This window comes from Lytechinus variegatus, chromosome 2 (genome assembly GCF_018143015.1).
Source record: "Lytechinus variegatus isolate NC3 chromosome 2, Lvar_3.0, whole genome shotgun sequence".
Lineage (NCBI taxonomy): Eukaryota > Metazoa > Echinodermata > Echinoidea > Temnopleuroida > Toxopneustidae > Lytechinus > Lytechinus variegatus.
Genome location: NC_054741.1, coordinates 32,162,773 through 32,176,740, shown reverse-complemented (window position 1 = coordinate 32,176,740; position 13,968 = coordinate 32,162,773). Strand labels below are relative to the sequence as shown.

Here is a 13,968-nt window from a genome sequence, read left to right as displayed (position 1 = left end):
TTACATAAATCTATATATGTTATCTATGTCATTTTTTATGTTAATTTATTTTATTGTAATTATATTTTTGGGTTTCAAACTTGTACAGGTTTTTCAAACCCTTTTTTGTATCCCTTGACATGTTTTACTTTGTATGTTTTAGTTGTCTAAAGTAAATCAAAATACAAATTCAAATTAATACTAATGTGCGAAAGGGTTCATTTGTAAATCTGCCCTGTATTCTTCTTTCTTGTGCCATATGAAACATGATTAAGGTGAGCTTTCTGCAAAAATACTCATTAACTAAGAATGTGTCTTTCTAAAAACTATAAAATCCAGTTGATACCCAATTGGTAAGGGTGTTGCCTATAAAATGTTATGAATGCTGGATAATTTAGGCTGAATAGTGTGTTGTGCACATTCTCCACCATCCAGGTATGTGCCTTGCACTTGTAAGTTTGGAAGAACTGGCACAAAAAACATATGCAGCTCTGGAAGAGGGATTCCCAAGCTCTATATGTCTTGATGTGCCTTCAACTTACTCTGTAGGTTTGATTAAGTCTTGTATCCTGCCATCATCAGGAATAATGTTAGAGTCAGTAGCTGGTCTTTTCTTGGGGCCCACCTCCTCACCAGCAAACCTTTGAGTTGTTACAAGTTTCCTTGGAGCTATCCCATATTCCCCTTTGTCCTGTCCAAGTAATAAATAAAGACAAAGGGCTGTTTAACTTGCTATCAATATAAAAATATATATAGCATTTATGACGAGCCAATTATCTAGTTGCCCATTCATTGGCACATACATTACCCCAGCTATGGCTCCAGCTGCTAAAGGCACTTGGTGCATTCTAGGAATTAATCCTGATGTGTACCCATATAACTCACCTGGGTTGAGTGCAGCATGATGTGGATCAATTTCTTGCTGAAGGAAATTACACCATGGCTGGGAATCGAAACCATAAGCCTCAGTTTCAAAGTCTGGAGACTAATCCACTGGGCCAAAGCGCTCCACAAATTACAAGCTACAGTCATAAGCTACTGAAATCAGTTGTCTGATCGATTGAGACATGAGAATAATTTTGTCTCAGCACAGGATTTCAAAGATAACTGTACCTGTATATCAGCCACAGGTGAATCTAGCCTGATAAGACACAATACTTTGGACTGGCCCACCATTATGCAATTATAACAAATGTCTTGCAAAAGGGTATCTCAGCGGGATCTGCCACTGATGAAAATCCAAATGAAAATCCAGTATTTATTGTTCGAAATAGACATGAAATGAAATACTCCGAAAATTTGCTTTGCCCAATTGATCATGGGCCCTGCAGCCACCGTGCAGCGCCAGATTGCCGAGGCTCTATCCCTTTAGTTGTTGAACGCCAAGGGTAGCAGCAACTACCATCTTTTAACGTCTTTTGGTCTGACGCGGCCGGGGTTTGAACCCCCGACCTCCCGGTTGCGAGACGGATGCTCTACCAACTGAGCCAACACACTAGTTGATTAGATGTCATCAATAATGACTTTTATGAAACCAGGTCAAGGTTATTAAAAGTTGTCTCCAAAAGTTTGCAAACACCCTAGCTTGTGAATGTAAATGCAGACAGTATGTATTTCACAACTGAAGTTAATAAAAGAGCTTGCACCAAACTATTTCACTAAAAAAATAGAAGAATGCAATTGAGATAAAGAAAAAAACACTATCAAGTGAAAGCATATCCAATACGTCTGCTTCTATAAAATAGTATCACGGTAACTGCTGGAATAATTTTCATAGCTTAAAGATAATAATAAAAAAAAATCATATTCTGTATATCACTTATTTCTCTTTCTGACCTGTGACCTATCAATCTCAAAGTTTGATCGCTTATCTAAGACCTCTCCTCCAAACAAATCTGACCCAGAATGTCTTTCTGTAAAGCTAAAAGCTTTTTTCAGCTTTTGCAGCTCATTTTTAAAAATATTTTTGAAATGGTCAAGTAGCTATATATATTGGAAGGAGAAGGGTAAGCTCACATCTTCATCCATGAAATCTTCAGGTCTGTGTTCATGTTGATCAGCCCTCTTTGCTCTTGAAGAAACAAACGTTGATGGAGTAAAACCTGCATATAAAGAATGAAACACACAGGGTGGTATTATGATAATCTGTAAACTCAGGTGAGACTCTAGATAAATCCCCTCTTTCTTTTTCTTATGTTAATACATGAAATCATAATTGTTTCATTGTTTTCATAAATGTGTAAATGATGTATCTCCATTATGATGAAATAAGTTATGGCAAAAAATAACTAACGCACTGGTAATCAGTTGTCAATTCAATTGTTTTAGTTCTTGGTAGAAAATTTTTGAATAAACATAATATCATATAATAAAATACAAAAGAACAAGTGGGGATATGACATCATCAGCACACCTAATGAATGTTCATGAAGACATGCCTAGAAATGTTTCACCGAAATAATGCAAATCTTTGAAATTCATGAACTTTATTTGTTATCCAATTTTGATCAAATTTTCAGCATTTTGGTCTGTGAATTTTACTCTATTTATTGAGATATGAATATTTTCAGCCCAGATTAAATTAAATTTCATATACATGTACTCTACTTGTATCATAACTCTTCTCATTTGGATTTATAAAAAATGTCAAAAGTCATCTTACCTTCTTTTGATCCAACTGTATTGAAAAAACCAGCTGAGAATCCTCCAGTGAAAGCTCCATGGAAACGCTGACGACCCTGTCGATCACGAACAATCTGGTCCTGTACAGATATGGGTTTCGGGAGGGGCTCATCTGTCAAATAAGATAACAAAAATTGAAAGGTTTCTGTGCTAACCCTAATGTAATGTTATGTACCTCAGTCATATTTGCTCTATGACAACCGTATGGCGAGTCAAAAAGAGATGTTTTATTTTCATTCAAACCACCTACAGATCTAAATAATTATCATTTACAATCAAAATTTAAATTTCATTATTTAATACAAATAGTTTTAAGCTATGAATTGTTCTCCAAACAGCAATTTGTAACATATCTCATTAAAGCTCCATCATATCGAAGTGGTTCAAGGGGTCAAGCCTATTTGTAATTTGCAGAGTTTACGAATGGATACACAAGATCATTCTGCCCCATTCATTGGTCAACTCTACCCTACTATGCCTATGACCAAAAGCTTCGGTCTCTGTTATGTTGGTTGTTCTGCTGAACTCCGTAGGCTCCACTCACCAAATACAGAGACCGAAGTTCTACAGGGACTCAATGGCCATATGTTTATGGTTATGTATTAAGTTTGGATAAAACAGGGAAGTGAAGTTACGCGACGGCCGCAGTAAATCACTGTTTTTTCCCCTTTTAAGTCTATTTTTCCATTTTGGTGCATTCCAGGCCAAAACGGAATAATAATCTTTTTTTTGGTACAATTCTTTTTCTATATTTTTAAGAAATAAAGACAAAATCAATGTGCCCCATCGTGCGGATTTTGCATTGTTAACCCCCTAATGGTGGCTGTACGATAGCGAGGCATCTGTATACGAGGTCGAAGAGAAATGTAAAAAAAAATTTAGAAGTTAAAAAACTCCTCAAAACACTGACAGCCACATCCCTCGCGCTCCAACTTCTTCGCTCCAGTCTTTCGTAGCTCAGATATACAGTTGCAGTAGGCACTTCACTCGCACGAGCGATCGTGCAGACAGAGCGCTGGACGTAGATTTTTGCATTGCAGTGACTGAGTGAATGGGGAGCACATGTCTAGGGGTAGTTGCCCTTGAACCAAAGAAATCATATGCCAAATCAATCTGAGTACTTTAAGATTTAAATAAAAAGCTTGTACAAATTCCCCATAAGCCATGTATTATAAGTGTGTCATGCCCAAAACAAAGAGAATTATAACATGTCGCAATCGTCTTTGTCCACAAATTAGATGAACAGTAGAGGCGCACGGCCAATATGGGAGACTCTCCAATAAGGGAGACAATCTCCCATATTGGAGACTTGCTTTGCAAAAGAACAAAAGAAACACTAACAAAAGCATGATTTTTCCACCCAAACTTTTGTCCCACTGAGGTCAGAAGCCCATTTGTTTTGCATGTGGATGACAACAAAAATCCTTATAAACTTAAAAACAAAAGTAGACAGTTTTAAAGTAGACGGTGAAAAGTGGTAATATTTCATGAGGAATCTGCTTATCACATTTTTATTTGCCGCCAAGGTAATCCTTTTTAAGCAAATGTAAACAAGGAAATTGGTCTCCTAAACTGGAGACTGTCTCTGAAATTGGATACCCAAATTCTTTATAAGTCTCTGATATTGGAGATAATCTCTCTCATGGGAGACGAGACAGTCTCCAATATTGGCCGTGCGCCTCTACTGATGAATACCTCGACTAGTAAAAGTTCTACTAGTCTAGATTTCGGAATTCAAAAATTCTAACAGTTTTGTGAATCGTAGATATTATTGTCATTGAGCCTCATTGTGAGTATATCAATCATATTGATGCCTGATGGAACAGCCTTTCCTAATTTTCACCTGAAGTGCCTAGACTTGCACTGCAGTTCGGCCCTTTCCTCAGGCTGGGCTTCGCCCGGACGCATCCGTCGTCAATGTAGTAGCGACTGCCTTCGGGGCCAGGGTTCGGGCATTTCCAGAAGGCATCGTGAATAATCGGTGGGGTTTCCCGACCTCCGACCTGGGGTCGCAGGTCGGATGGACACAGAAAAGCACGACTTTGGTCTTTGGAACTTTGAGCAAGAGACATCTACTTACCAAGAGAGCTGTTTTTTATACTACAAAGCCGGCAGAGCTAAGCTGCAGGTAACTTTATTAGGCCTTATCGTCATCCAAGTCACTGGGGACAAACTTGAGACACACCTCAAATATCAGCAATCTTTCAATAGAATCCACGGTTGGAAGATTTTCAAAAGAAATTCATTGTTCGCGATGCGAAACTGTGCGAAGCTTCTCACTGAGCGGGGACTTACTTCCACCACACGTTTTCCCATTGACACAAAAACAACTGACTCGGACACTTTTTCAAACGACAAAAATAGTCTTTTTCTTTTCTCTCCTGTGGCGGTATATTCTTCCTAGTTGATTAAGCAATGATCAAAACAATTAATAAGACAAAATAATCACACTAAAAACACTATTTAACTGTCTAAATACTCCTCGTGATCCGAGTCCCCTTCCCGTGTCAAGTTCGTCCAATCTCCCATAGGAGGGGACTTGGATAACGAGGAGTAGTATTGTCGTTATCCAAGTCCCCTCCTATGGGAAATTAGACGAACTCAACACGGGAAGGGGACTCCGATCACGAGGAGTATTTAGACAGTTAAATAGTGTTTTTAATGTGATTTTCATCTATTTTAATGATTCTTATAATCGAAAATATTCATTAATCATGTCTATTAAACTGTCTAAAAGTGGCAGAGTGGTTTTGAAGAGGAGGGAAATGAGGGGTAGATGAATATCAACGGGTTAACTGCCGTTTTGTATTTTTAGGAGAGGGGACTTGGATCACGAGTAATAGTACTCCTCGTTATCCAAGTCCCCTCCTATGGGAAATTGGACGAACTTAACACGGGAAGGGGACTCGGATCACGAGGAGTATTTAGACAGTTAAATAGTGTTTTTAATGTGATTTTCATTTATTTTAATGATTCTTATTATCGAAAATATTCATTAATCATGTCTATTAAACTGTCTAAAAGTGGCAGAGTGGTTTTGAAGAGGAGGGAAATGAGGGGTAGATGAATATCAACGGGTTAATTGCCGTTTTGTATTTTTAGGAGAGGGGACTTGGATCACGAGTAATAGTACTCCTCGTTATCCAAGTCCCCTCCTATGGGAAATTGGACGAACTTAACACGGGAAGGGGACTTGGATCACGAGGAGTATTTAGACAGTTAAATAGTGTTTTTAATGTGATTTTCATTTATTTTAATGATTCTTATAATCGAAAATATTCATTAATCATGTCTATTAAACTGTCTAAAAGTGGCAGAGTGGTTTTGAAGAGGAGGGAAATGAGGGGTAGATGAATATCAACGGGTTAATTGCCGTTTTGTATTTTTAGGAGAGGGGACTTGGATCACGAGTAATAGTACTCCTCGTTATCCAAGTCCCCTCCTATGGGAAATTGGACGAACTTAACACAGGAAGGGGACTCGGATCACGAGGAGTATTTAGACAGTTAAATAGTGTTTTTAATGTGATTTTCATTGATTTTAATGATTCTTTTTATAGAAAATATTCATTAATCATGTCTATTGAACTGTCTTAAAGTGGCAGAGTGGTTTTGAAGAGGAGGGAAATGAGGGGTAGATGAATATCAACGGGTTAATTGCCGTTTTGTATTTTTAGGAGAGGGGACTTGGATCACGAGGAGTAGTATATACTGTTTTAATTCAATTTTTTTTAGACAGTTAAATAGTGTCTTTAATGTGATTTTCATTTATTTTAATGATTCTTATCGAAAATATTTATTATAATCATCTCTAGGAAACTGTCTAAAAGTGGCAGAGTGGTTTTGAAGAGGAGGGAAATGAGGGGTAGATGAATATCAACGGGTTAATTGCCGTTTTGTATTTTTAGGAGAGGGGACTTGGATCACGAGGAGTAGTATATACTGTTTTAATTCAATTTTTTAGACAGTTAAATAGTGTCTTTAATGTGATTTTCATTTATTTTAATGATTCTTATTATCGAAAATATTTATTAATCATCTCTAGGAAACTGTCTAAAAGTGGCAGAGTGGTTTTGAAGAGGAGGGAAATGAGGGGTAGATGAATATCAACGGGTTAATTGCCGTTTTGTATTTTTAGGAGAGGGGACTTGGATCACGAGGAGTAGTATACTGTATTTTAATTCAATTCTATTGATCTTAATAATTCATCATCGAAAATAGGAAACAAGTAACACAGTGGTTTAATTCGGATGAAGGGGGACTTGAATCACGAGGAGTAATTATAGACCGACATTCTTTTTACGTACCATACGAAATAAAGCAATGGAGACAGTTAAGAGAGATATGCATTTTGATTTATTTAGTAAAAACGTGATAGACGAAATAAAGCATAATCATGACAAACATATCATGAGATTTATTCATAGCATAATTAAAAGTACGACGAAATAAAGCCTATATATACTGAAAAGAAGTAGATGCAATTTAGATTTATTTAGTAAATTAGGGATAAACGAAATAAAGCAATGACTGCAGAAGAGGGATATACTCGGGGCCGATTTATTTAGTAAAAATGTAAACGAAATACTGAGCAAATTTCAGTGTGGGAAACATAAGAAGATGAATATAATCTTGATTTATGTATATGAAAAGTACCAATTTACGAAATAAAGCAATGGAGATTGAAAAGATGATTCAATCCTGATTTATTTAGTAAATTAGGAATCAACGAAATAAAGCAATTGAGACTGTTCGAGGGATATTTGGGGCCGATTTATTTAGTAAAAATGTAAACGAAATAAAGCAAATTTCATAGTGTGGGAAACATAAAAAGATGAAATAATCATGATTTATTTATATGAAAAGTACTAATTTACTAACTAAAGCAATATAGATTGAAAAGAAGTATATAGATGCAATTCTATCTGATTTATAACGCCAATAAAGTAGACCAAAGATTGTAGAGCTCGCGTACGCGGCGCTCTACAATCTTTGGTGGAGATCGAGACTGAAAAGAGACAAGTCACACACACCTACGATGGAGGTTGGTAGAAACAGGTAGGACATGTTTTACGTTGTGAAAAATTGTCCGTGGATCCGAGTCACCGGGGACTTGGATCACGATAATGCCCTGTATTATTAATTTGCATAAACTTACCCGCGCGGCTTCATCAACAACCCTCACGAAGACGAACGGTGGCATAGCTGAGCCAGGGCATACGCCGGTCGCCGTCGCGTCGGGGCAAGGAAGGTGTGGAGACCATGGACATGGTCATGGAGACCAGAGAGGCCAGAGCCAAGCTCCAGTGGCAGTGCAGAGCCGAGTCTAAACTAGCAGATCACGCAATTTCATGGTTTGAAATGAGCAATGAATCAAAAATTCAGTGACAAAAGACAAATATGGTAACTCACCTTCCTCTATTATCTCAAGAGGAGTTCCAAAGGACACAAAATCTTCATTATCTGAGACTGAGTCGGAGTCCATCGTCGATTCGTCGCTTGTAATGAATATATGGTAAGGTGTTATCAAGTGAAGAATAAAAAATGAAATTTTAGACCGAAACTAACGACGCCGCGTCGGCAAAATTTTCCCCCGGACTTTTCCCTTGTCGACTAATCAATAATAATCATAACTTATCATAAGATAATAAAATAAATGAAAGAAAACAATAAAAAAAAGATTTATTCATTAAATTCCAAGTCCTGGAAGAAAATTTTTATCAAGAATTTGTCTAATCCCTTGAATGAATTCCACTTCAAAGAAATAGGGAATAGTTTTAGTCTCACCATTAAAATCTCCTGGTATGAAAGCAGGGAAACAGAAATGCGGATCTGCCATTCGATCAAATCCACTTTTAAATAGGAGCTTTAATTAGAATTTCCTGTCTGAGTCAGTTGGAGGAGCAAGTATTCCGAATGAGTTAAAATAAAGTCTTGAAAATTTCTGACCTCGTTTTCTGACATAACCATCACCTTATACAGTACAAAAGATTAATAATGAAATCAACAATCGGCACACATTGCTTAAAATACAAGAAAGTTAGTTAAAAGTATCACAATGAAAATGATGTTAAACAAAAAGATAAATATTTCAGTTACTTGCTTAATGTTTATTTTTTTAAGATATATTTTTCCTGAACAATATACAAATGAGAATGAATTGATACAAGATACATTGTTTTTTTTCTACTGTAAAGCTCATATACATGAAATAAGATTTGTATAAATTTAATGTCTTTTTTTTAACAGCCTTCTCTAAATCAATCAATAAAATTGCTGATTCAACAATTTTCATGAGGTATCAAGTCAAGTTTTAATTTGTAAAGGGTGTATTTTATTCTTCTTTTTTAAATAGTACGAAAGTGTGATATTCCCAGTGAAATCATCAGTTCCCTCATTTGCTTACCAAAGAATTTAGTAAAACTTTCAATTCCATAACTTTTATTTATATTACAGCCTATTTTGAATAAATTTTCAGTGTTCTACTTTATTTTTACTCACTTACTGAGTTATAAAAACATCCAAATTCTGTTTTCTCTTTAGGTTGTTTGGTTTTCTTATTTAATCAATAAAACTATTTTGTTTGGGGACTATTTTATTTTCATTAAGACAATGATCTTGCAACAAATTAAGGAGTTGCCTGTATGGTATACATGTATGTGATTATGCAATATATGCTTATTTTGATATCTGTTAATTATTTCTAAATATTTAGCCAGGATTTTGTTCTGAATCATATGAAATTTAACATTTCCGGAAAAACTGTCATTTTAGGCCTCATAACCACACCATACATCCCCCTTTCTCTCTTTCCTCAGTTCTTTTTCACTTCTTCTTTTCCTCTTCCCAATTTTTGCCCTCTCATTTCCTCTCTTTACCATCTTTTTCACTTCCTCTCTTTATTTCTTTCTGTCTCTCTTCCTCTCCCTTTGTCACTCGTTCTTGCTACATTTTTCTTTAAAAATGATCTCCAGTGATAATTTAATATTTTTGAGTGATTTATATCATTAGCCAGTAGTGTACAGATGGGGGGGGGGGCTTGGGGCTGAGAAAAAAAGATAAATGAAGAGTGAAATATGACATTATTTTCTGAATACTATTTCAAAATCTTTCACAAAATTGAATTTTTGTATTAAAAATTCTATATTTTTGCTTCTTTGCTTCGTTGTTCACAGCCTTGTATGAACTTTGTCTGATAGGACATATCAAGTACCCTTAAAAATTTTGGCTTATAACATCACTGTAATCGACCCAATTATGAATGCACTGAAGAAATTAAATTGCAAAACATATACTTATTACCATCTTAACCAGCCAACATGTACACATACATTCAAGTGCAATTGACAAATAAAGACCTACTAATGTCAAAATATACTTTATTACAAAATGCCTACTAATACAATGGCATGAATGATATGTAGTGTTAAGTTTCCATGTGTAATGGTTCTCTACCGCTCTCAAAATATCACTTCACAAATTACATATGCCAAATAAGTATGGAAAGCAAAATGTAGAACAGCAAAATGATTGCAAAAATCAGTAGTTGTTACTTCCAAGAGTTAGATTCCTGAAGTTACTATATTTTTTTATCAGCCGCCAATATTTTTGGTCATTGAATTTAAAGTTCAGCCAGAATATGTATTACACACCGACTGCTGATAACAATTGTTCTGAAAGAGTGTTTTCATTCCATGATCCACTTTCAGACTACACTATATCAACACTTCTAATAAGATTCATAGACCAGTTCAAAGTTACTTCAAGGGCAATTTCAATCAAATGTCCTTTAATTTCTTTCATTGTGATAGGCAGATTTCAAAGCAAGATATCATGTAGGCAAGCCTTTTGTAGCAGGATGCAGAAATTGCATAGATCATGTGACTAGAATAGCATTTGTTGCATTTCTACTTTAAATGCTAACTGGCTAACTGTGAATACCAGTCGCTAGTGGATGGTTTTTGTGTGTGGATGTAATGAAAAACACAATTAAAAAGAATGTATGAATAATCGAGACATCAAAGTTGGTGCTTATCTCATTAAAGGAAACCAAAATACAAGGAGAAAATCAATCTTATAAGAAAGAGTAAAATGAGCAGAGCAATCTAAAACTTGTTTTATAAAAATCAGTTATAGAATGAGTAAATGAAAGTTTGCAAACTCTTGTTTACTTTCTATGGGGATCCTCAAATTGGCAAACATGCTTCAAAATGGCTCTCCACTTGTTTTGTACACAAATTTTCTGATTTTCCTCATTATCTTTCAAATTGCATCTTGCCTCCTTCTGAGCACAACATATGTCATGGGAAAATATAATTCACGCCACATATGTCAAGGTCAGGAGGAGATATGAAATATGTAAAATAAAGGAGAAAATCTAATTTGTGTACAAAACAAATGGAGAGTTGTCCACAAAATCAACCATTTTGAAGCATATTTGCCAATTTGCGGATCCTCATAGAAAGTACAAGAATTTTAAATTTCCATAACTTGCTTATTTCATAACCGATTTTGATGAAACTTGTTTTAAATTGTTCCTTTCGTTTTACTCTTTACTATAAGATTGATTCTCTTCTTGGGTTTTGGTTTCCTTTAAATCTTAAACCACCATGTTACCTCAGTACAAATGACCTTCTTCTGATAATGTGCAGATTTTTCTAAGCCCGTCTTACAAAGACTTATGATTGATTCATTCAATGTCAACTATATGGAAATCCACCAATGTCATAACTTTTTCTTCAGAAAATTTGCACAGTGTACTCTGTGAATTGTCAAGAAAATGAAGAATGTATGAATATATCATATTTAAAACTAATTTGAATAAATATGCACTTTAGATTTTGACATTGCCGGCTTTCCATAGTTGTGGTTGATTGGATCAATCGCAACTTTTGAAAGATGGGATCCAAATCAAGAGCAGAATGGAACAACAAACTGGCTTATTGAGAGCTCATGCTGATTCATGACAAAAAATAATTATATGATTTATCTAAGCATTTATTAAAGCATTTAAGGCACAAAGACATTAACCACACATATTCAACCATTATTGCTAAATACTTGCTTATACTTTTGATGTAACAAAATTATATAGTTTTTATTGTACATAACTGCTAACAAATAAGCATTAATTGTTTGTGGTGATTGTTTAAATTTCAGATTTTATGTCAAAAATATATCAATCTTGTGTGAAAAAATTAAATTATTTAGTGTTTCTATTTACATATACATTATAAAATTTCATTTAATAATTTAAATCAAATTTACAAAATTTTTGTACAACTTCACCAACTTCCTGCAAAATGTTCAATACCATGTACTTACAAATAAAACCAAACAGTTTTACATAAAATAGTAAATTTACTTATGCTACCTTTAACAACCTAATACTAATCTATCAGATATTAATGGGTCTGATGTTAAAAAAAAAATTGTCTCATATTATACTGTAACATAACTGGCTTACGGCCAGTTGAGGGTGGGGTGGTGAGTAAAACGTGGCTGCAGTATAATTTTGGCAGATTGTGATGAGCTGTCATAAAGAGAAGACATGTTAAGAAAAGTACTCAGAACAATGTCATTACAATTCATTTCAGATATCTCGAAAGATTCCCTTTACCCTGTTCTAGTTTCATTAGATAAAGTAAGGATCAAAAGACACATATGGTGTGTCACATGGGTTGCTTGCACACTATACCGAAGTGATCGAATCCAATAGAGATTCGAGAGATGTGAACTGGTTCTGTGAGAATGCCTGAGAAGTAGAATGCTACCCCGCTAGTCCCGTTTTTATGCTGCAATATTACCAATTACAAATAGGAATGCAGAATTTTGAATCATAAATTTCAATCGTTTTCATGGTTCCTGTGCAATATTTGAAGGATCTAATACAAAAATATCCCAAACTTTATATCATAAATAATAAATATATATACAAATAAATCAAAAAAATTTGATCCTGTTTTCCAAAATGAGGGCCATTTTGTTGATGAATTGGCAGTAGTTTGAAAGAGAATATGAATAAAAGAAATCTTGAAAGCTTGCATGTGCCAATATATTTCTGGCATCCAAAACTATCTATTTGAATATTAAAAGTCAAGTATTTATCAATCACTTTAATAATCAGAACCAAGGATATGTAGAGCCTCGAAACTTCTTTATCCAAATTGCCAATATTAATTCATAATACTATTGGGAATATAATAATAGTTACATTTATATAGCAGTTCATACGTTGGTTTCTAAGTGCTTTACATTGTAATTATTATTACCCCGGTCATAGGATCCATCACAGTTCCACACAAAAAGTGCACCATCTCCACTCCCTGGAGAGTATCCTGGCTGTTATATATTGATAATGATGTCATTCATGATGTCATACCATGACTCACAATTGTAGCTGCGCAGGCGCAATGCGGAATAAACTTGCTTTGGAATCATATACCAATGGTATCAGACGTGTGCTTATTATGTGCCTTAATTACTAATTACTGTAGATTAATTAGGAGTACATAACAACAAATCTGGCGACGAGGATTAACTTTTGCGTTTTTTCTTCACTTTGGTAAAGTTCGAGTACTTGAGGATGGCTACTTTTGGAACAATTGGTGAATTTCGGGAAGATGAAGGGAGTTGGTCCGAATACATTGAGCGTATGGGACACTACTTCGACGCCAATAGCATCATTGATGAGGGGAGGAAAAGATCCACTTTACTGAGTGTTTGTGGAGCCTCAACCTACAAGTTAATGTCAAGTTTGGCGGCACCAAGGAAACCAGGTGAAGTTGAGTTCAAGGAACTTGTGAAATTAATGACTGATCATCGAGATCCAAAGCCATCGGTGATCGTCCAACGATTCAAGTTTAACAGCAGGTCGAGGAGACCAGATGAATCGCTGTCAACTTACATTGCTGAACTGCGACGATTGGCTAATGAATGTAAGTTTGATACTATTTTAGAGGAGATGTTGAGAGATAGGATTGTGTGCGGAGTGGCGGATGATAGAATACAAAGGAGATTATTGGCTGAACCAACTCTAACATTTGAAAAAGCTAAAGATATTGCATTAGCAATGGAATTAGCTGATAAAAATATAGCCGATCTCAGATCAGAACAAAGGAGAGGTGGTGAACAAAATCGCTCATGGTGTTCGTCATCGTAAGTCGTCACAACGCCTTGTTTCCAAGAAACATTCCTCATGCGGTCGCTGCGGAAAGGGACAGCATCAAGGAGAGGCTTGTCCAGCAAAAGACGGAGAGTGTTTCCACTGCGGGAAAAAGGGACATTTTGCCGTGGTATGCAGAGCGAA

General features: G+C 35.5%; 1 protein-coding gene across 2 annotated transcripts in view; it reads right to left on the bottom strand.

The window, feature by feature from the left end:
- LOC121407876 (G patch domain-containing protein 1-like) overlaps positions 1-8,145 on the bottom strand; it is a 42,471-nt gene extending 34,326 nt beyond the window's left edge. For both annotated transcript variants that reach the window (XM_041599110.1, XM_041599111.1), the window contains exons 1-4: positions 8,073-8,145; positions 2,642-2,773; positions 1,996-2,081; positions 522-670 (exon numbers count right to left, since the gene is read on the bottom strand). In XM_041599110.1, the coding sequence (XP_041455044.1) occupies positions 522-670; positions 1,996-2,081; positions 2,642-2,773; positions 8,073-8,145 (440 nt within the window). The remainder of the gene's footprint in view (positions 1-521; positions 671-1,995; positions 2,082-2,641; positions 2,774-8,072) is intronic.
- Between the last annotated feature and the right edge of the window lie 5,823 nt (positions 8,146-13,968).